This window comes from Pelmatolapia mariae, linkage group LG8 (assembly GCF_036321145.2).
Source record: "Pelmatolapia mariae isolate MD_Pm_ZW linkage group LG8, Pm_UMD_F_2, whole genome shotgun sequence".
In the NCBI taxonomy this organism is placed as follows: Eukaryota; Metazoa; Chordata; class Actinopteri; order Cichliformes; family Cichlidae; genus Pelmatolapia; species Pelmatolapia mariae.
The window spans coordinates 18,265,901-18,287,422 of record NC_086234.1 but is presented as its reverse complement, the minus strand read 5'-3'; the positions used below and the strand labels follow the sequence as shown (position 1 = coordinate 18,287,422).

Sequence of the window (21,522 nt, the reverse complement as noted above, 5' to 3'; positions counted from 1 at the left end):
ATGATTGGTACACACAGCCCACTTTATCTCCTTCACTTCACTGTTTATGTTTCTTTTGTTCCCTTATTTAATGTGAAATTGTGATTTTATAGATTAACTTTCTTGATACTTTTCCTCTTTCAGTGAGAGAATTTTGTAAAGCAGGTGACGCTCGACTAGCTGAAAAGATGCAGAAGTTGCAGAAGAGTTTGGGCTGTTTGTTCCTTCTCTGCTGCATCTGTTTGACTGAGTGCCGGGTGCTGAAGTTTGTTGTAGCTGTAAGTTCCCCCATTTGTTATCCCCCCCCCCCCCCGTGTGTAACTAAAATGGTTAATGATGAAATTTGAACATTTCAGTGCAATTTCATATTCAGCTGTCAGTCAGCAGAGCACTGTAATCGCATACAAGATGTTTGACAGCATTTCTTTGTTGAATCCTGTGATTATTATATAATCTGGAAGATACTTTGCTGTGCATGGTCACTGATTGCATTGTAGTTTTCCTGCCCGATCAGTATTATTGTTTTTGCACTTTTTTGTGTAACAAAGGATTACTTTGAGCCTAAACTCCAACAGTGTCTAGCATATCTCTCCCACACACTGCAGCTTTATACATAAACCTCTTTACATAACACCTTATTACCCAACTGAATGATTTAAGAAAAAGAAATCACACTATTCTTATGATTTTTTTATTTTTTTGTATCCTTTAAAAAAAAAACAAAAAACAAAACTTGTATGTGTATGTTGCTTAAGTGCTTTAACCACTTACCTTGGGACAGCATACTATAAAATTATATATCTGCTACCTAACTATTACAGCTTAACCAACTGCTTGACAGTAAAAGTGTGTTATCAGCTAAATCCACTAAATTCCTGCTAGTCCTCAGCAAACTCGTATACAGCTCCACTGAATTTTATTGAGTTTAGATTCACAAATCTTTGGGGTTTTTTTTTTTTTGAAAACTATTATTTTTAGTTACTGATTTAGTTACTTTACATACATAAAAAAATCTCATGGTGTTGTGCAGCAGTTATATTCAAAAGCCTTTGGATCTTTGCTGACTTGTGTTTGTGTTATTGTGTTATTTTTATGACGTGTTTCACTCGAGTGGTTTGTAAAATTACTGTGGGATCAACAAGAGTGAATCAGATGTGTCCACAATCCCGTTAATTCAACCTTTCTGTTATGTCACGGCTCAGAAAGTGAGCTGTCAGGTAATAACACTAATGCAGCAGTTCTAACAATTGTGCCTTGATGACATCATCAGAATGACACTTGTGCCTCAAATCCTGCCCACTCTGTCCACAGTCACAGATCTCTATTTATTACCTCTGTCTCAGGGTGATAATCTTGTTTAAGTGTACAGTGTAATGCAAACACAGCAGCACGGCATCATGTGACAATATCTGTTTTGCTGTTCAGGTGTTCCGGCACGGAGATCGATCACCTATTGAGTCGTATCCCAGGGATCCATACGGGGAGGAAGTGTGGGCTCAGGGTTTCGGACAGTTGACTGAGGTACTTGATTTGTCATTGACATTTTGTTTTGTTGTTAACAAAACACGTGAAGAGATTTTGAGTGTATAAACCGGATTGTCTAATAGTTTTACTCTAGCTCTTATTTTACACAAAATCATTTGGGCTGTGGTACGGAGGCCCTAAAGTGCAGAAGAAAAGAAAATTGTAGAAATTGCAATACAGCATTTTAGAAAAGAGAAGAATAAAACAAAATACATAATAACAGCATAGCAAGAAACAAACAACAAAACAGTCAAAGCTGTTATTTATCTCAACAAACAAATTAGAAAATAACACCAAGAGAAAAAAATTAACTTACACAACAATACACAAGAATATTACATAAACCTTTAAAAAAAAAAAACCTGACATTTAAAATTAATAACAAAACAGAAAATTACATTTCAGTAGTTTACAAAGTATGTCCTTTCTAAATGTTTCTAGTTTTCTCTTTAAGGTTATTTTGTTTTGCGCTTTAAGGCCACCATACTTGAACTGGGGTGACACACAGTTCACTAAAATATAGGTGAAAAAGTAAAACAAAAGAAAAATAATAATAGAGACTTTATGCTTATAATCTGACAAGAAATTCATAAACAGGAGGATCACAGGCTTAACACAATGAATGCATCACTGTATTTCAAAAACTGCGAATTCATTTACTTAAAATCTTTCACTATAAAATACACTTTTAACAGACTTCGGGCTTTAATTAAATTCCTTCCTCCTGTGACTTTGCTCTGTTGTCGGGCAATTAGCTGCTTTACAGTGTATAAACTCATTATTTTGTGGTCTTTGAGAAACACTGGTAACGGGGTAAAAGTTGCTTATCTATGTAAAAAGGTTGATTAGGACCATAAATCTGCAGCGTTTTCAGTCAAAAGGTCAAATTCTGCTAAAAATGTAAAATGCTGGCAATTTTCCTTCCAGCTGGGCATGAAACAGCAGTTTGAACTGGGCCGGTTTCTAAGGAGGCGTTACGGAAATTTCCTCAGTGAAGACTATAACAGCAAAGAGGTAGGTGTATCTGTGTATGCAAACACATATGTGCGTGTTAATTGCTGTTTCCTTCCCCATCTTTGTTTAGGTGAACTCTGTTGTGAGCTGCCTAAGCCTCTTGTCATGCGTGCCCTTCGCTCCGAAATGTGAAATCAAGTGCGCGTACGAGCAGTCACCATCTGTCACGTCTGTAAAAACATACAATAAGTTAATGAGCCTGACTCATTTTGGTGAACTCACTGTTATGGCCTTGCAGTGTGCTAAACATGAGAGGGTAATGTAGCCCGTGGGCTTCATGTAAAGTACAGCTGTCAGCAAACATGCAGTTTCTGTGTGCTGGATCCTAAACATACTGACATTGTAAGAGATTTTAATTTCTTTTTTGTCTCTGCTTTGTTATACTCGTTACCTTCCTTTTTCTCTTGCTTTAAGTGCTCGTCTTTCTCTCTTAAATAAAACACAATTACCACAACTAATGACAGCTGTTCTCAGAACCTATACCTGACAATCTCTTGCCTAAATCTCAGTGAACTTGTGCCATACCTTTTCGCGTGTTGCCATGTCTGTTTTACTTTCACAAAAGGGGGGCAAAACAGAAGCACTCCTGGTATCACAAGAACATCCAACCTTATCAGCTTGATTTACGATGTGTAAAAACCTGATAGAGAGTGACAGAGAGATATAGAAGAGGGAAGACTGATGTCAGAAGAGATCACAGCAAGACAGATCGTACCCCCCTCCCCTTTCCTTCTCATTCATTTGGCTCTTCTATGACTCTTTGGGTTAAGGAAGTACCTCAGTTGACTTGGGATGACTACTGCTTGCAAAAATAAAGGGAAAAATTTTTAATGAGATTTCTAAATGTAGAAAAGAAATGTAAGCCTCATTTACCCCAGAACACAGCGCATAGTCGGATCAGTGAAACCACTCCAGTACCAGCATATGAATGCCTTTTAATGCCATGTTCTCTCTGTGATTACAACAGATATACGTGCGGAGTACTGACTACGACCGCACTCTGATGAGCGCCCAGGCTTGCCTTGCTGGGATGTTCCCCCAAACCAGACCCATCATGCCCCAGTTACTGTGGCGGCCTATTCCAGTGCACACCATCCCCAGAGCCCTCGACAAGGTGGGCTGCTGAGCCACATAAATATTTTCTTTTCACAGCAGCAGCCACGCAAAGCTGATTACAAAATTGTGTAAATTATTTTGGGCTTTTCTCTGTAGCTCCATGCGGCCATCTGTGTGCATCCCAGCTGTGATTCCCCACAGTGTTAAAGTGTGAAATGAGCATACATTTGTGCCCACAAGAAGTACCTGGAGTTAACGTTCATTATTTCCACTGATGTTTAACTGCTGTTTTAAAGTTGCTGAGGTCTCCAGGTAAAGACTGTCCAAGGTTCAGCGCTATGATGACGGAGACCTTCGAGAGTCATCCCTACCAGAAGTTCCTTAAAGCTCACCAGGTAAGACAAAGGCTGTCTCCACACAACCAGACAGACCTCTAAATACACTGTTCTGTAGCCCATCCTCAGCATCTGTTCAGTGACGTGAATGCTCACAGCCTAGTTTGTGTTCAGCATTTCTTTTCCGTGAGTCATGTGCCTGCTAACCAGTGAAAACTTGTTTGTAACCCCATTGTTTAATATCATCAGGCTTACACAATCAAAATTGCTGCAAACAAAATTGTTTCCTTACCTCAGCCTCTCCTGGTCTGCTTATCCCGACCCTAATTTGTAAATTAACTCACATGCTGAAATGCCTATTTCAGTAAGTATATACTTCACAGTTGTTGATGTCAACGTAATCAGCACCTCTAGTAGACGTGTTTGTTATGCTGAAGACATCATGTCCTCTCAGTGATTTTCTCAGGCACGGTGACTCCAGTGCCTACGAAAAGCTGCACAGTGCAATTTCTCTCACATTCTCAGAGACACTAATTAACGGTTAGATTGAATTAGATTAAGAATTACAATAAAATGGTTTTAATTAAATGGAGTCCCACGTGCGGCCTATTAGGGTGATGTTTGAGATCAGGCCAGGGCATCCTGCATTGAATTTTAACACCCTCTGCTGGAGGCAGAGTACCTGCAAGGTATATACACGAACCAAACTGGTGCCTTGTATCACCGTGTTATCTGACCAAAGGTTAAACTTACAGTCATCGCCACATTAATGAACTACTAATGCTAATTTATGCAATATTTGATTATAAACCCCTAAAATAGATATCTAATCAGTGTGCCTGGACAAATATCCATAAATAAATGGAATGTTACTCATAAAAATGGTAATTGTGTGGATGCTTTATGCATCCACACTATTGAGTTCCTGTTTCTCTTTATTCTTTATTGTGTGGATGCCCTAAAAGGGCTTCCACACTATTGAGTTCCTGTTTCTCTTTATTCTTTATTATTATTCTTCTAGTTGCTTCCGTACACTTTTTGGCACTTAACTACTTCCTCAGTTTTCAGCCGATTTTCTCAGTTCAAACTCTATACTGTTCTGCTCTTTCTGCTCTTTCCGGCAATGATTTTTGGTGTTTATTACTTTTATACTTTTTAAAATATTACACTTTTTTCCTTTAATTTGTCCCATTGAAATGAATGGAAATCTTCAGAAATTCTGCTAAAACTTGCTTGTTTTTGAAACTTAACTACTTCCTCATACTTTCACCCAGAAACTCCATTCAAACTTTAAAATGTTCTCAGATTATTGGGCTATTCCTGTATGATTCAGCTTTTTCAGATCTTCTACCATTTTAATTTTATACCTCTTTAAGTTTTCAGTTGCAAAATTGTGATTTTTCAGAAAATACATGCGTTGTTATGGTTGCTATGCAATTAACTCAGAGTGGACAGTGGAAATTTCTGAATTTTCTCTTCTTGTCTGAACAACTTCTTGCAACTCGCACAATTTACACTCAACCCCCACAAAGTATACATCAAAACGTAGGTATTTTTGCTGGCTTTCAGAAATTGTCACTATCATTGTTGTGGGACTTACAGAATTTTGGCACATCTCCTCAGAGCAACACAAAGTCTGTAAAGTCTCCTTAGAGAGTCAATGGAGAGTTTGTTCAAAATCAGCGCTGGATTTCTCTAATGACAGGCATTTTCAAATCGTCATATCTCCTTAATGAAACAAAGTTGACACATGACGCTTGTGCCAATATATCTTCAGACACCCCTGATGCTCACAATTCAAGAATTGTTTTCTCACCTATTACCGTTTGGCCATGAATTACATTTGTTTGAGGGTAGGAAATTCGTGCCTTGCTCAGATCTCTTCAGATTTCAAACTCTGGAAATGAGCAACTTTTTTCTCTCGTCAGATCTTTTTGATGGATTTCCACAGAGACCTGAAAATTCCCATGACTGTTCACCAAAGCCTGCTGTTTCTTACGGTGAAAGAATGATTTTGATGGTCCATATAGATTTAGAGTTACAAAACGTTGTTTGAGGGCAAGTCAAGGCAGTTTTGCTTTGCCTCTACTCAGTTACAATGTATTACAAGTCATATATCTTCAAAAAAGTATATTCTATCTCTGAATTAAGAAGACCTGCAGATTCCCCCATCTCTTCTGAACAAAACGGTGTCACAATGAGCATTGTAGCCCCTACGGTTAGGAAATTATGGCCATTTGTTCGAGGGGAATCCTGAATGTGAGAAATACACTGCAGAAAACTTATACCTCTCTGTGTGTCTGTGTGTGTAAGGGCTGATTACAGCAGGTGCAGCCAATTTAGCTGACCTAGATATACCAAGCCCAGAGTCTTAACAGCCACTGCTCCCTTTAGGCTCTGTGTATATGTATGTTTGTGTGTCTGTATCAATATTTCTCCCATGTTAAAGTATTACTCCTCCATAATAGTATTTCTGTTAAATCAAAGTGGAGAAGTTTTTACAGTCATCTTACTGTTGAGCCATATATTATGTTTGTTTGAAGGGTGGAAATCTGTCCTCCCTTTCACTTTTCAAACTCTGAAAATGAAGCCGTTCCTTCCCTCGTCATATCTCCGCGACGGAGGTACAAAGAGCAATGAAAATCGCAGTCAAAGTACACCAAAGTCCGCTGATTCACCCAGTAGAAGAATTATTCTGCTAGCCCTCCTAGTTTTTGAGTTACACGACGTTTTGTAACTCCAAAAATCGGCGTTTTACGCCTCACCGCGATCTAATTCTGACAGTTCATCTTCCCCTTTTCTAAGCCACTGCTATGCTTCCCAGTGGCGCAGTTGGTAATGACACCGGTATGCAGGCCGAAGATCGCCGGTTCAACACCACCTTGGTCATCGTTTTTTTCCCCCCTACAAATTAATGCACTATCACAGACAAGTAATTCATATTTTGTTTATTTATTACAATTCTGCAAACTTTTATGATTTTAGCAGCTTTCCTAATGGAAATCTGTCCTTCTCTCAGTCTTCAAACTCTGAAAATGAAGCCGTTTCTTCTCTCGTCATATCTCCGCGACGGAGGTACAAAGAGCTTTGAAAATCGCAGTCAAAGTACACCAAAGTCCGCTGATTGACCCAGTACAAGAATTATGCTTCTATCCCTCCTAGTTTATGAGTTACACGACGTTTTGTAACTCCAAAAAACGGCGCTTTTCGCCTCTCACCGCGATCTATTTCTGATTCCTGATCTCTTAGTTTTTCAGCTGCTTGCACCCCTCTCAGGTGGCGCAATCAGTAATGACTTGGCTCTGCAGCTCAAAGGTCGTGGGTTCAATCCCACCTTAGTCAACATTTCTTTTTCACTACAAATTTATACACTATCACAGACCTGTAATTTATATTGCTATTTTTTTTCACTATAAATGAGTAGTGCAAAAACATACTATGTCTGCAACATCACAGTATATCTGTTATGTTATAGTATTACTACTAAATCACAGTATTTCTGCCGGAGGCTGACTGTTACTAAGTGCATCAGTGTACATAGGTCATCTCTTGTGTTGGAGTGCCCTCTTGTGGCGCCTTTTGGGTAGTGCCTTAGTAAACGTGAACACTGCAAATAAGTGGTATCAGACTGGTTTGTAGTGGAGGAATTTGTTGCCAGTTTCTTTCATCTTTAATCCGTATTCATGTTGTAATGTAGTTACTTTTGTGGCACAAATACCACAATATGGCAGAAATACTATGTTTTGGCACAAATACTTTGATTTGGTATACTTTAGCTTCCTCACCCCTTTTCAGCAAAATTTTCATTTTTTTCACCCCTTTTCAGCACAAATTCCAGCTTTTTTGGCTGTTTTCAGAAAAAAAACTCTTTTCAGCAGAAACTCTGCTGATTCATCTCTTTTCAGCGCAAGTTTCTGCTTCTTTGCCTCTTTTCTGCAGAAATTCTGCTGATTCACCTCTTTTCTGCAAAATTTTCAGCCTTTTCACCTGAAACCTGTACTGAAACATAGTATTTCTGCCAAATCATAGTATTACTGCTATTTCATAGTATTTGAGTGAAATTACAGTGTTTCTGCAAAAACATTGTATTTCTGCTAAATCATAGTGTCTGCCAAATCATAGTATTTGTGCCAAATTATGGGATTTTGCCATTTTGGCTAAGTAGGAGGCTGACTGTTACTAAGTGCATCAGTGTACATAGATCATCTCTTGTGTTGGAGTGCCCTCTTGTGGCGCGTTTTGGGTAGTGCCTTAGTAAACGTGAACACTGCAAAGAAGTGGTATCAGACTGGTTTTGTAGTGGAGGAATTTGTTGCCAGTTTCTTTCATCTTTAATCTGTATTCATGTTGTAATGTAGTAGTACCACAATATGGCAGAAACACTATGTTTTGGCACAAATACTTTGATTTGGTATACTTTAGCTTCTTCACCCCTTTTCAGCAAAATTTTCATTTTTTTTTCACCCCTTTTCATCACAGATTCCAGCTTTTTTGGCTGTTTTCAGAAAAAAAAAACTCCTTTCAGCAGAAACTCTGCTGATTCATCTCTTTTCAGCGCAAGTTTCTGCTTCTTTGCCTCTTTTCTGCAGAAATTCTGCTGATTCACCTCTTTTCCAGTTTGGCTCAATGAGTATCTGAAAATTTTCAGCCTGTTCTGCTCTTTCAGAAGAATTTCAGCTTTTCCACCTCTTTTCAACACTATTTCAGCATTTTCACCTGTTTCGAGCATACAGTTCTGCTTCTTCCCCTCTTTTCACAACAATTCAGCTTCTTCGGCCCCCCTGCATATTTTTTCTCTCATCATATCTCTTGTTGGAACAAGAACTGCTTTGGCTCAGTGAGATGAGCAGCTACTGTGATTGCTTCTCTCCGTCTTTTCTGCAGAAAGTATTACTCCTCCATAATAGTATTTCTGTTAAATCAAAGTACTTCTACTACATCTTAGTACTCCTGCTCAATCAAAGTATTTCTGCCAAATCATGGTATTTGTGCCAAGTTATGGTATTTGTGCCAAATTAAAATTTCCGTTATGTTATAGTATTACTATTAAGGCATAGTATTTCTACCAAATCATAGTATTCCTTCAAAATCATAGTATTACTGCAATTTCATAGTATTTGAGCGAAATCGTAGTGTTCATGCAAAAACATACTATGTCTGCAAAATCACAGTATATCTGTTATGTTATAGTATTACTACTAAGGCATAGTATTTCTACCAAATCATAGTATTCCTTCAAAATCATAGTATTACTGCAATTTCATAGTATTTGAGCGAAATCGTAGTGTTCATGCAAAAACATACTATGTCTGCAAAATCACAGTATATCTGTTATGTTATAGAATTACTACTAAGGCATAGTATTTCTACCAAATCAAAGTATTCCTTCAAAATCATATTATTACTGCAATTTCATAGTATTTGAGTGAAATCGTAGTATTCATGCAAAAACATACTATGTCTGCAAAATCACAGTATATCTGTTATGTTATAGTATTACTACTAAGGCATGGTATTTCTACCAAATCATAGTATTCCTTCAAAATCATAGTATTACTGCAATTTCATAGTATTTGAGCAAAATCGTAGTATTTGTGCAAAAACATACTATGTCTGCAAAATCACAGTATATCTGTTATGTTATAGTATTACTACTAAGGCATGGTATTTCTACCAAATCACAGTATTCCTTCAAAATCGTAGTATTACTGCAATTTCATAGTATTTGAGCGAAATCGTAGTATTTGTGCAAAAACATACTATGTCTGCAAAATGACAGTATATCTGTTATGTTAAAGTATTACTACTAAGTCACAGTATTTCTGCCAATTCGTAGTATTTGTACTAAATCATGGTACTTGTGCCAAATCATAGTATTTTTTGCAAATCATAGTATTCGAACCAAAACATAGTATTTGTACGCAGTCATAGTATGTCTTCTAAATCATAGTATTTCAATAAAATCTCAGTAGTTGTGCTAAAACGCAGTATTATTGCCAAATCATAGTATTTGTACTGAAACATAGTATTTCTGCCCAATCATAGTATTTGTACTAAATCATAGTACTTATGCCAAATCATGGTATTTTGCCATATTGTGCATAGTTCTGCAAAAACATAGACTGTCTGCAAAATCATAGTATATCTATTTTGTTATAGTATTACTACTAAGTCGTAGACTTTCTATTTTAATATAGTATATCTGCTGAACATAGTATATGTGCCAAATCATAGTATTTAAAGCAAATCATAGTATTTGTGCTAAAACATAGTATTTCTGCCACATTATAGTATTTGTGTAAAACCAGAATGTCTGCAAAATCATCATACATCTGTTATGTTATAGTATTACTGCTAAGGCATAGTATTTCTGCAAAATCATAGTATTTTTGCAGAAACATAGTATTTCTGGTTAATTATAGTATTACTACTAAATAATAGTATTTCTGCCTAATCATAGTATTTGTTTCAAATCATAGCATCTGAACCAAATCATAGTACTTGTGCCAAAACATTGTATTTGTACAAAGTCGTAGTATGTCTTCTAAATCATAGTATTTCAATCAAATCTCAGGAGTTGTGCTAAAACGCAGTATTATTGCCAAATCATAGTATTTGTACCCAAACATATTAGTTCAACTTATTTAACTCTTCTCAACAGCCCAACACCTCTTCTTCACCGTTTCAGCAGAATTGTGAGTTTTTTCACCCCTTTTCAGCACAAATCCCAGCTTTTTAAAGTGTTTTCAACAGAAATCTCTTTTTTAGCAGAAATTCTGCTGATTCACCTGTTTTCAGTGCAACATTCTACTTCTTTAGCTCTTTTCAGTAGAGATTCTGCTGATTCACCTATTTTAAGCAGAATTTTCAGCCTTTCACCTCTTATCAGTACAAATCTCAGTATCTTCTGCTCATTTCAGAAGAAACTTTTTCACCTCTTTTCAGTACAAATTTGAACTTCTTTACCCCTTTGAAGCAGAATCTTTGCTTTTTCACCTCTTTTCAGCAAAAGATTCTGCATCTTCACCTGTTTTCAGCAGAATTTTTCAGTTTCTTTACTGCCATACAATTTTCGCAGCTTTTCATCTTTTTCAGTCATTTTAAGCAGACAGCTTCGGCGTTAAGGCATCCACACAGCATTTTCGCAGGAAATGCAAATTTTTCTAGTTCTTTATTATTCCTCTAGTTGCTTCCGTACACTTTTTGGCACTTAACTACTTCCTCAGTTTTCAGCCGATTTTCTCAGTTCAAACTCTGAACTGTTCTGCTCTTTCTGCTAATGATGGCTATGACTTTTGGTGTTTATTACTATTATACTTTTTAAAATATTACACTTTTTTCCTTTAATTTGTCCCATTGAAATGAATGGAAAACTTCCACAACTCTGCTAAAACTTGCTTGGTTTTGAAACTTAACTGCTTCCTCATACTTTCACCTAGAAACTCCATTCAAACTTTAAAATGTTCTCAGATTATTGGGCTATTCCTGTGTGATTCAGCTTTTTCAGATCTTCTACCATTTTAATTTTATACCTCTTTAAGTTTTCAGTTGCAAAATTGTGATTTTTCAGAAAATACATGCGTTGTTATGGTTGCTATGCAATTAACTCAGAGTGTGCACTTGTCCTTTCTGAATTTTCTCTTCATGTCTGAACAACTTCTTGCTACTCGCTCAATTTCCACTCAACCCCCACAAATTATACATCAAAATGTAGGTATTTTTGTTGGCTTTCAGAAAATGTCACTATCATTCTTGTGGGACTTATAGATGTTTTGCAAATCTCCTCAGAGTATCATAAAGTCTCAAAACTTTCCATAGAGAGTCAATGGACAGTTTGTTCAAAATCAGCGCTGGATTTCTCTAATGACAAGCATTTTCAAATCGTCATATCTCCTTAAGGAAACAAAGTTGAGGCATGACGCTTGTGCCAATATATCTTCAGACATCCCTGATGCTCACAATTCAAGAATTTGTTCCTCACCTATTACCGTCTGGCCATGAATTACATTTGTTTGAGGGTAGGAAATTTGTGCCTTGCTCAGATCTCTTCAGATTTCAAACTCTGGAAATGAGGCACTTTTTTCTCTCGTCATATCTTTTTGATGGATTTCCACAGAGACCTGAAAATTTCCATGACTGTTCACCAAAGCCTGCTGTTTCTTACGGTGAAAGAATGATTTTGATGCTCCATATAGATTTAGAGTTACAAAACGTTGTTTGGGGGCAAGTCAATGCAGTTTTGCTTCGCCTCTACTCAGTTACAGTGTATTACATGTCAAAATTTATATTCTACCTTTGAATTAAGAAGACCTACAAATTCCCCCATCTCTTCTGAACAAAACGATGTCAGAATGAGCGTTGTAGCCCCTACGGTTAGGAAATTATGGCCATTTGTTCGAGGGGAATCCTGAATGTGAGAAATACACTGCAGAAAACTTATACCTCTCTGTGTGTCTGTGTGTGTAAGGGCTGATTACAGCAGGTGCAGCCAATTTAGCTGACCTAGATATACCAAGCCCAGACTCTTAACAGCCACTGCTCCCTTTAAGGTATTACTCCTCCATAATAGTATTTCTGTTGAATCAAAGATGAGCAGTTTTTACAGTCATCTTACTGTTGAGCCATAAATTACGTTTGTTTGAGGGGTGGATATCTGTCCTCCTCTCACTTTTCAAACTCTGAAAATGAAGCCGTTTCTTCTCTCATCATATCTCCGCGACGGAGGTACAAAGAGCAATAAAAATCGCAGTCAAAGTACACCAAAGTCCGCTGATTCACCCAGTAGAAGAATGATGCTTCTATTCCACCTAGTTTTGGAGTTACACGACGTTTTATAACTCCAAAAATCGGCGTTTTACGCCTCTCACCGCGATCAGTTCATGTCCCCGTTTTCCAAGCTGCTTCTCTGTTTCCCAGTGGCGCAGTTGGTAAGGACACTGCTTGGCAGCCCAAACATCACGGGTTCAATTCCACCTTGGTCAACATTTTTTTCCCCTACAAATTAATACACTATCACAGACAAGTTATTCTTATTGTTCATTTATTACAATTCTGCAAAGTTTTATGATTTTAGCAGCTTTTCTAATGGAAATCTGTCCTTCTCTCAGTCTTCAAACTCTGAAAATGAAGCCGTTTCTTCTCTCGTCATATTTCCGCGACGGAGGTACAAAGAGCTATGAAAATCGCAGTCAAAATACACCAAAGTCCGCTGATTCACCCAGTACAAGAATTATGCTGCTAGGTCTCCTAGTTTTTGAGTTACACGTCGTTTTGTAACTCCTAAAGACGGCGCTTTTCGCCTCTCACCGCGATCTAAATCTGACAGTTCATCTCCCTGTTTTCCAAGCGGCCGCCATCTTCTTTCCCAGTGGCGCACTTGGTAATGACGCCGGTCGGCAGCCTAAAGATCACGGGTTCAACTCCACCTTGGTCAACATTTTTTTTCACCCTACAAATTAATACACTATCACAGACAAGTAATTCATATTGTTCATTTATTACAATTCTGCAAAGTTTTATGATTTTAGCAGCTTTTCTAATATGGACCTCAGATTCTTGTTAACACTCCATACTGTTCCCTTTAGGCTCTGTGTATCTGTGTGTGTCTGTATCAATATTTCTCCCATGTTAAAGTATTGCTCCTCCATAATAGTATTTGTGCTATATCTGACTGTTACTAAGTGGATCAGTGTACATAGGTCATCTGTTGTGTTGGAGTGCCCTCTTGTGGCGCCTTTTGGGTAGTGCCTTAGTAAACGTGAACACTGCAAAGACGTGGTATCAGACTGGTTTGTAGTGGAGGAATTTGTTGCCAGTTTCTTTCATCTTTAATCCGTATTCATGTTGTAATGTAGTAACTTTTGTGGCACAAATACCACAATATGGCAGAAATACTATGTTTTGGCACAAATACTTTGATTTGGTATACTTTAGCTTCTTCACCCCTTTTCAGCAAAATTTTCATTTTTTTCACCCCTTTTCAGCACAAATTCCAGCTTTTTTCGCTGTTTTCGGAAAAAAAACTCTTTTCAGCAGATACTCTGCTGATTCATCTCTTTTCAGCGCAAGTTTCTGCTTCTTTGCCTCTTTTCTGCAGAAATTCTGCTGATTCACCTCTTTTCTGCAAAATTTTCAGCCTTTTCACCTCTGACTGTTACTAAGTGGATCAGTGTACATAGGTCATCTGTTGTGTTGGAGTGCCCTCTTGTGGCGCCTTTTGGGTAGTGCCTTAGTAAACGTGAACACTGCAAAGACGTGGTATCAGACTGGTTTGTAGTGGAGGAATTTGTTGCCAGTTTCTTTCATCTTTAATCCGTATTCATGTTGTAATGTAGTAACTTTTGTGGCACAAATACCACAATATGGCAGAAATACTATGTTTTGGCACAAATACTTTGATTTGGTATACTTTAGCTTCTTCACCCCTTAGAGCAAAATTTTCATTTTTTTCACCCCTTTTCAGCACAAATTCCAGCTTTTTTGGCTGTTTTCAGAAAAAAAACCTCTTTTCAGCAGAAACTCTGCTGATTCATCTCTTTTCAGCGCAAGTTTCTGCTTCTTTGCCTCTTTTCTGCAGAAATTCTGCTGATTCACCTCTTTTCTGCATAATTTTCAGCCTTTTCACCTCTTATCTGCACAATTCTCAGCAGCTTCTGCTCATTTCAGCAGACTTGTCCCCTCTCTCCACCTCTTCTTTGTAAGAAAAACTTTGGCTCAGGGAAATGAATAGCTGCCTTGAGACCAGGAAGGCCAGGTTCAAATCCTGCTAGGGCGGCATTTATTTTTTTCACCACCTTACAACTTTTTGCAACTTTTCATCTTTTTCAGCTTTTCAGCAGACAGCTTCAGCGTTAAGGCATCCACACAGCATTTTCGCAGGAAATGCAAATTTTTCTAGTTATTCTTCAAGTTGCTTCCGTACGTTTTTCGCCGTAGAACTACTTCCACAATTTTTGTGCTATTTTCACCGTTCAAATTTTAAACTATTCTGCTATTTTTGCTCTTTCCGGCTATGACTTTTGGTATTTTTTGCTATTATACTTTTTAAAATATTAAGTTTTTTTCCTTTAATTTGTCCCATTGAAATGAATGGGAAACTTCCAAAATTCTGCTAAAGCTTGCCTGTTTTTGAAACTTAACTACTTCCTCATACTTTCACCTAGAACAACCATTCAAACTTTAAAATGTTCACAAATTATTGGGCTATTCATGTATGATTCAGCTTTTTCATATCTGTTACCGTTTTCATCTGATCCCTCTTTTAGTTTTGAGTTGCAAAATTAAGATTTTTCACAAAATACATGCGTTGTTATGGTTGCTATGCACTTGGCTTTCAGTGAGCCACTGTAAGTTTTGCAGTCTTCTCTTCATGTCCGAACAACTTCTTGCTACTTGCTCAATTTTCACTCAACTTCCACAAATTATACATCAAAACGTAGGTATTTTTGCTGGCTTTCATAAAATGTCACTGTCATTGTTGTGGGATTTATAGAATTTTGACAAATCTCCTCAGACCAACACAAGGTCGGAAAAGTCTCCATACAAAGTCAATGGAGAGTTTGTTTAAAAGCACCGCTTGATTTCTGTCATGAGAGGCATATTCGAATCGTCATATCTCCTTAACGAAGCGAAGTTAAGACATGAGGCTTGTCCCAGTTAATCTTCAGACACTCCTGACGCTCACAATTCAAGAATTTTTTTCTCATCTATTACCGTTCTGAAATGAGTTACACTTGTTTGAGGGTAGGAAATTAATCCTTCGCTCAGATTTCTTCAGATTTCAAACTCTGGAAATTAGGCAATTTTTTCTCTCGTCATATCTTTTTTTTGGATTTCCACACAGACCTGAAAATTTCCATGACTGTTCACCAAAGCCTGCTGTCTCTTACGGTGAAAGAATGATATCAATACTCCAAATAGATTTAGACTTAGAATGCTTTGTTTGAGGGAAGGTCAAGGCAGTTTTTGCTTCGCTTCTACTCAGTTATGGTGCATTACAAGTCAAATATCTTTAATAATTCATATTTTAATGATAAATCGTCAACACTTTAAGATTCCCCCATCTCTTCTGAACAAAACGGTGTAAGAATGACCGTTCTAGCCCCTACAGTTAGGAAATTATAGCCATTTGTTTGAGGGGAGTCCTGACTATGAGAAATAGACTGCAGAAATCCTGTCTCTGTGCTGCGTGTGTGTGAAAATAGGTGCACCTGTTTTGGCGGGAAAAAGTGCACAGCCTCTCTGATTGGTGGATTCAAATTTAGCAGCTCCCAGGCTGCTTGACTGACCTAGAAACTTGATTTTCTCTCCCTGTGTGTGTGTGTGTGTGTGTGTGTGTGACACAAAGAGAGAGAGAGAGAGAGAGCCTTTTTATGGGAGCATCTTATTGTATGATTTTAATTAAATATATTTAGACTGGTTGACTGAATTTGATCCTGTGTGTCTCTCTGTGCTTGTGTGTTTCCATATGTGTTCATATTTGTGATTGTGTGACTGTTATACTTTTTTTTTGCTGATTTTTTTTCATTTAACAATTACATTTGAGGGACCCTTAGCATGTTCAGCATTTGTTCAGCTGTCCATTTTGCCTTTCCAATTTTTCTATAGAACTTATTTGTATTGTGCTAAGTCATAGCATTTCTGCTGATTTACAGTATTTGTGCTAAATACAGCATTTGTGCTAAATCATACTATTTCTGCTATTTTATAGGATTTGTACTTAATATAATATTTCTGCTTAATTATAGTATTTCTGCCATTTTATAGTATTTGTGCTAAAACATAGTATTTCTACTAAATGCAGTATTTCTGGGTAATCATTGTATTTCTATATATTTCTGCCAGGTCCCCAGGGAGTCAGTCCTCTGTAAGGACTGTAATATTCAAACTTACCTATCAGGACCTGGACAGCTTCCCAGCCAGCCAATCATATCTGAGCCCTGGCACATTCAAATTTGCATATTGGGGCCTTCATGGCTTCTAAGACAACCAATCATATCTGAGGCCTGGCACATTCAAATTTGCATATTCTTGCCTTCATGGCTTCCCAGCCAGCCAATCATACCTGAGCCCTGGCACATTCAAATTTGCATATTGGGGCATTCATGGCTTCTAAGCCAACCAATCATCTATGTCATATATCTTTAATATTTCATATTTGTATTTTAAATTGTCAACATTTCAAGATTCCCCCATGTCTTCTGAACAAAACGGTCTAAGAATGACTGTTTTAACCCCTACGGTTAGGAAATTATAGTCATTTGTTTGAGGGGAGTCCTGACTATGAGAAATAGACTGCAGAAATCCTGTCTCTGTGCTGCGTGTGTGTGAAAATAGGTGCACCTGTTTTGGCGGGAAAAAGTGCACAGCCTCTCTGATTGGTGGATTCAAATTTAGCAGCTCCCAGGCTGCTTGACTGACCTACAAACTTGATTTTCTCTCCCTGTGTGTGTGTGTGTGTGTGTGTGTGTGTGTGTGTGTGTGTGTGTGTGTGTGTGTGTGTGTGTGTTTGTGACACAAAGAGAGAGAGAGAGAGAGAGCCTTTTTATGGGAGCATCTTATTGTATGATTTTAATTAAATATATTTAGACTGGTTGACTGAATTTGATCCTGTGTGTCTCTCTGTGCTTGTGTGTTTCCATATGTGTTCATATTTGTGATTGTGTGACTGTTATACTTTTTTTTTTGCTGATTTTTTTTCATTTAACAATTACATTTGAGGGACCCTTAGCATGTTCAGCATTTGTTCAGCTGTCCATTTTGCCTTTCCAATTTTTCTATAGAACTTATTAGTATTGTGCTAAGTCATAGCATTTCTGCTGATTTACAGTATTTGTGCTAAATACAGCATTTGTGCTAAATCATACTATTTCTGCTATTTTATAGGATTTGTACTTAATATAATATTTCTGCTTAATTATAGTATTTCTGCCATTTTATAGTATTTGTGCTAAAACATAGTATTTCTACTAAATGCAGTATTTCTGGGTAATCATTGTATTTATATATATTTCTGCCAGGTCCCCAGGGAGTCAGTCCTCTGTAAGGACTGTAATATTCAAACTTACCTATCAGGACCTGGACGGCTTCCCAGCCAGCCAATCATATCTGAGCCCTGGCACATTCAAATTTGCATATTGGGGCCTTCATGGCTTCTAAGACAACCAATCATATCTGAGCCATGGCACATTCAAATTTGCATATTGGGGCATTCATGGCTTCTAAGCCAACCAATCATCTATGTCATATATCTTTAATATTTCATATTTGTATTTTAAATGGTCAACATTTCAAGATTCCCCCATGTCTTCTGAGCAAAACGGTCTAAGAATGACTGTTTTATTCCCTACGGTTAGGAATTTATGGCTGTTTGTTTGAGGGGAGTTCTCACTATGAGAAATAGACTGCAAAAATCCTTTCTCTCTCTGTGCTGCATGTGTAAAAGCCTGCACTTGGTGCACCAGTTTTGGCGGAAAAAAGCACACAGCCTCTCTGATTGGTGGATTCAAATTGAGAAGCTCACAGCTGTTTGACTGACCTAGAAACACACTGTTCACTTGCTGCTGCTGTGTGTGTGTGTGTGTGTGTGTGTGTGTGTGTGTGTGTGTGTGTGTGTGTGTGTGTGTGTGAGAGAGAGAGAGAGAGAGACAGGGAGGGAGGGAGAGAGAGAGAGACAGAGAGAGAGAGAGAGAAAGAAAGACACACACAAAGACCTTTTTTAGGGCAGCATCTCATTGGTGGATAGAAATTTAATATATTCAGACTGGTTGACTGACATAGACCCTGTGTGTTTGGCTCTCTCTATGCTGCGAATGTGTAAGCAGTTGTACCTGTTTTGGCGGGAAAAAGTAAACAGCCTCTCTGATTGGTGGATTCAAATTTAGCAGCTCCCAGGCTGCTTGAATGACCTACAAACTTGCTGTTCTCTCCCTGTGTGTGTGTGTGTGTGTGTGTGTGTGTGTGTGTGTGTGTGTGTGTGTGTGTGTGTGTGACAAAGAGAGAGAGATAGAGAGGGCGAGAGAGAATTTCTATTGAAGCATCTTATTGTATGATTTTCATTTAATATATTTAGACTTGTTGGCTGAATTTGATCCTGTGTGTCTCTCTGTGCATGTGTGTTTCCATATGTGTACATATTTGTGATTGTGTGACTGTTATACTTTTTTTTGCTTTTTTTACTATTTCCGCTATTTTATAGGATTTCTACTTAATATAATATTTCTGCTTAATTATAGTATTTCTCTCATTTTTCATATTTCTGCTAAGTTCTGCTATGCTATTTTATTTCTGCCAAGTATTATGTTTCCTCTAAGATATTAGAGTTCTGCTAAGTTACTAGATTTTAGCAAAGTTCCTTTGCTTCTGCAAAGTTTTTACAATTTCTGCAACTTTTCAGCTAGTTTCAGCAGACAGCTTCAGCGTTCCAGCATCCACACTGCATTTTCGCAGGAAATGCAAATTTTTCTAGTTAAACTGTTGTGTTCCCTTGAGCCTTATTATTTAAAGAGTTTAAACTGATGTCCTTATTCTTTTCTTCCCTGTGCAGTACTTTGTGGAGGCTCTCTCCAACCACACTGGCTACCCCGTGTCCAAGCTGGTTGGCAAAAAAATATGGAGGGTCCACGACACTCTTAACTGTGAGGTATACTTTAAAGCAAGCCCACAAATATTTCTGCTACCTGTATTATGCACATTACAAGCTGCTACAAAACCCAGATGCAGAGAAGTGACAGAGAAAAACACAAAAAAGGAACAATAATGTGCTTTCGTCAAAGTATTTCCAGAGAAATAGAGCGAGGGTAGGAGTGCGGGGAAATCACTTTATACATACAGTAAAAGACGAATGGGGCAACATATTGAAATGATAATTAAAGCATAATGAGATGAGTGGATTCTAGGCCAGGTTGAATATGTTCATTCAAACTTGCAAAATGAGCATCTGTTATCTTCAGACTGGTGCTAAAAATAGATGGGATAATAGAAACTATGAAGTACGGCCATTTAAACCTCGTTTGTTGCCATGTTGTATAATGTGATTATTAGCGTAAGGCAGTGCCATAATGAACATTCTTCTCTTCTGCAGAGGATTCATAACTTGACTCTGCCACGCTGGGCCACCCAAGAGGTCTTGGACACCCTGAAGAGAATAGCTTCCTTTGAGGTCATGTACAGCATCCTCAGTCACAAGCGAAAAGAGAAGGCCAGGCTCTCGGGAGGTGGGAATTCACATTAGAGGCAATTAATTTAGAGCACTCAAGAGGAAAAAAAAAGAAGAAGCTCTGTTTATCTCATGTGACTGCTGGCCGAAGCTTTGTTTATTAGCACATATGAGCTAATGGGACAAAGATGATTACAGGGCCAAGACAGGATACTCAATAAGGTCAAAAGGATTGTCTTGGTATGTGAGAAAAATTAATTTGCACTGTTGACGTTGTGGTAATTCACCAGGGGTCCTGCTGAATGCCATCCTGAGGAATTTCTCTAAGGCTGTAGAGCAAGGGAGCACTCTCAAATTCATTATGTACTCAGCTGTAAGTGCATTGTTTGTGTACGAGCACACACTTATAATCTGCTGTGTAAACTGCTGCTTGATGTACTGTATCTCCTCGCCTTCTTATTGCTGTGGTGCTTGTTCCTCGTTCCAGCATGACTCTACACTCATCACCCTCCAGGCAGCTCTGGACGTGTATAACGGGCTTCTTCCTCCTTACGCTGCCTGTCAACTCTTTGAGTTCTACCAGGAGCATGATGGGTAATGACTTCCTTCCAGTTTTATTTCCTGCACTATTCTCTTTTGCATATTCAAGCACACTATGTAGGTCAGATGCCCACCACATTTTGAGGTATCGTGGTTTTCTGTTTGGATACCTTTCCTTTGCGATCTGAGGAAATTTGGCAGCTGCCCAGGACTGCAGTTGTGAAAGCATCACATAATACAAATACATTTGCATAACACTTACAGATGTGTGTCCTCTCACTGGATTCGTCCTAATAATTACCCAGATCCTATTCTGTGGAGCTGCACTACCACAATGACTCTCTGAACAACCCCTACCCCAACCCTGTGCCAGGATGCAACGGGTTGAGCCCTTGTCCTTTATCCTTGTTTAATGAGCTGGTGAAGGACGTACTGGCAGATGACTGGCAGGCCGAGTGTGGGTTTAAGACAAAATGGTCAAGCACAGGTGAACAAGATAAAGTTTATAATCTGTGTCTATGTCTGTATTTGGTGTTGCCACCAGGTTTCTCTGCAACATGTTTATTATTATTTTTTATTATTTTTGGAGGGGGGGGGGGGGCTTGTCTGGGATTATTCAGAACAGACTGCCTCATTTAAACATATCAAGGCTTTTGGATATTTGCCATGTGTAGCTAAACAGTTGTTGTCTCCCACAGGTACCATAACAGCTCTTGCAGTGGCTGTGGGACTCCTGGCGGTGGCACTGTTATTCAGTATAGGCGTGATAATCCTCAGGCGGAGAGGACAGTACTCCAGGGAAGTGTAGCAGAGATGATTGACACACTTGTACCATGAAATATATAAATATAAAAATGCTTCCCAACTAATGTTCAATGTAATATGATCGTGATAGTTATTGTGTGCTTGGGCAGATTT

General features: G+C 38.2%; 1 protein-coding gene across 1 annotated transcript; it reads left to right on the top strand.

Moving 5' to 3' along the window:
- On the top strand, positions 1 to 21,412 carry LOC134632975 (testicular acid phosphatase homolog). The gene is made up of 12 exons (XM_063481852.1): positions 1 to 7; positions 124 to 257; positions 1,405 to 1,500; positions 2,431 to 2,517; positions 3,485 to 3,631; positions 3,870 to 3,968; positions 19,453 to 19,548; positions 19,990 to 20,122; positions 20,355 to 20,437; positions 20,552 to 20,658; positions 20,910 to 21,091; positions 21,303 to 21,412. Exons 1-12 carry the CDS (start codon positions 1 to 3, stop codon positions 21,410 to 21,412), a joined length of 1,281 nt encoding a protein of 426 aa, XP_063337922.1.
- The last annotated feature ends 110 nt before the right edge of the window (positions 21,413 to 21,522 follow it).

Bases quoted from the DNA above. Each gene is read 5' to 3' on its own strand.
- LOC134632975 (XM_063481852.1), top strand. The intron at 258-1,404 runs GTAAGTTCCCCC...TTTGCTGTTCAG, and splicing joins TGCTGAAGTTTGTTGTAGCT to GTGTTCCGGCACGGAGATCG. The intron at 19,549-19,989 runs GTATACTTTAAA...TCTCTTCTGCAG, and splicing joins ACGACACTCTTAACTGTGAG to AGGATTCATAACTTGACTCT.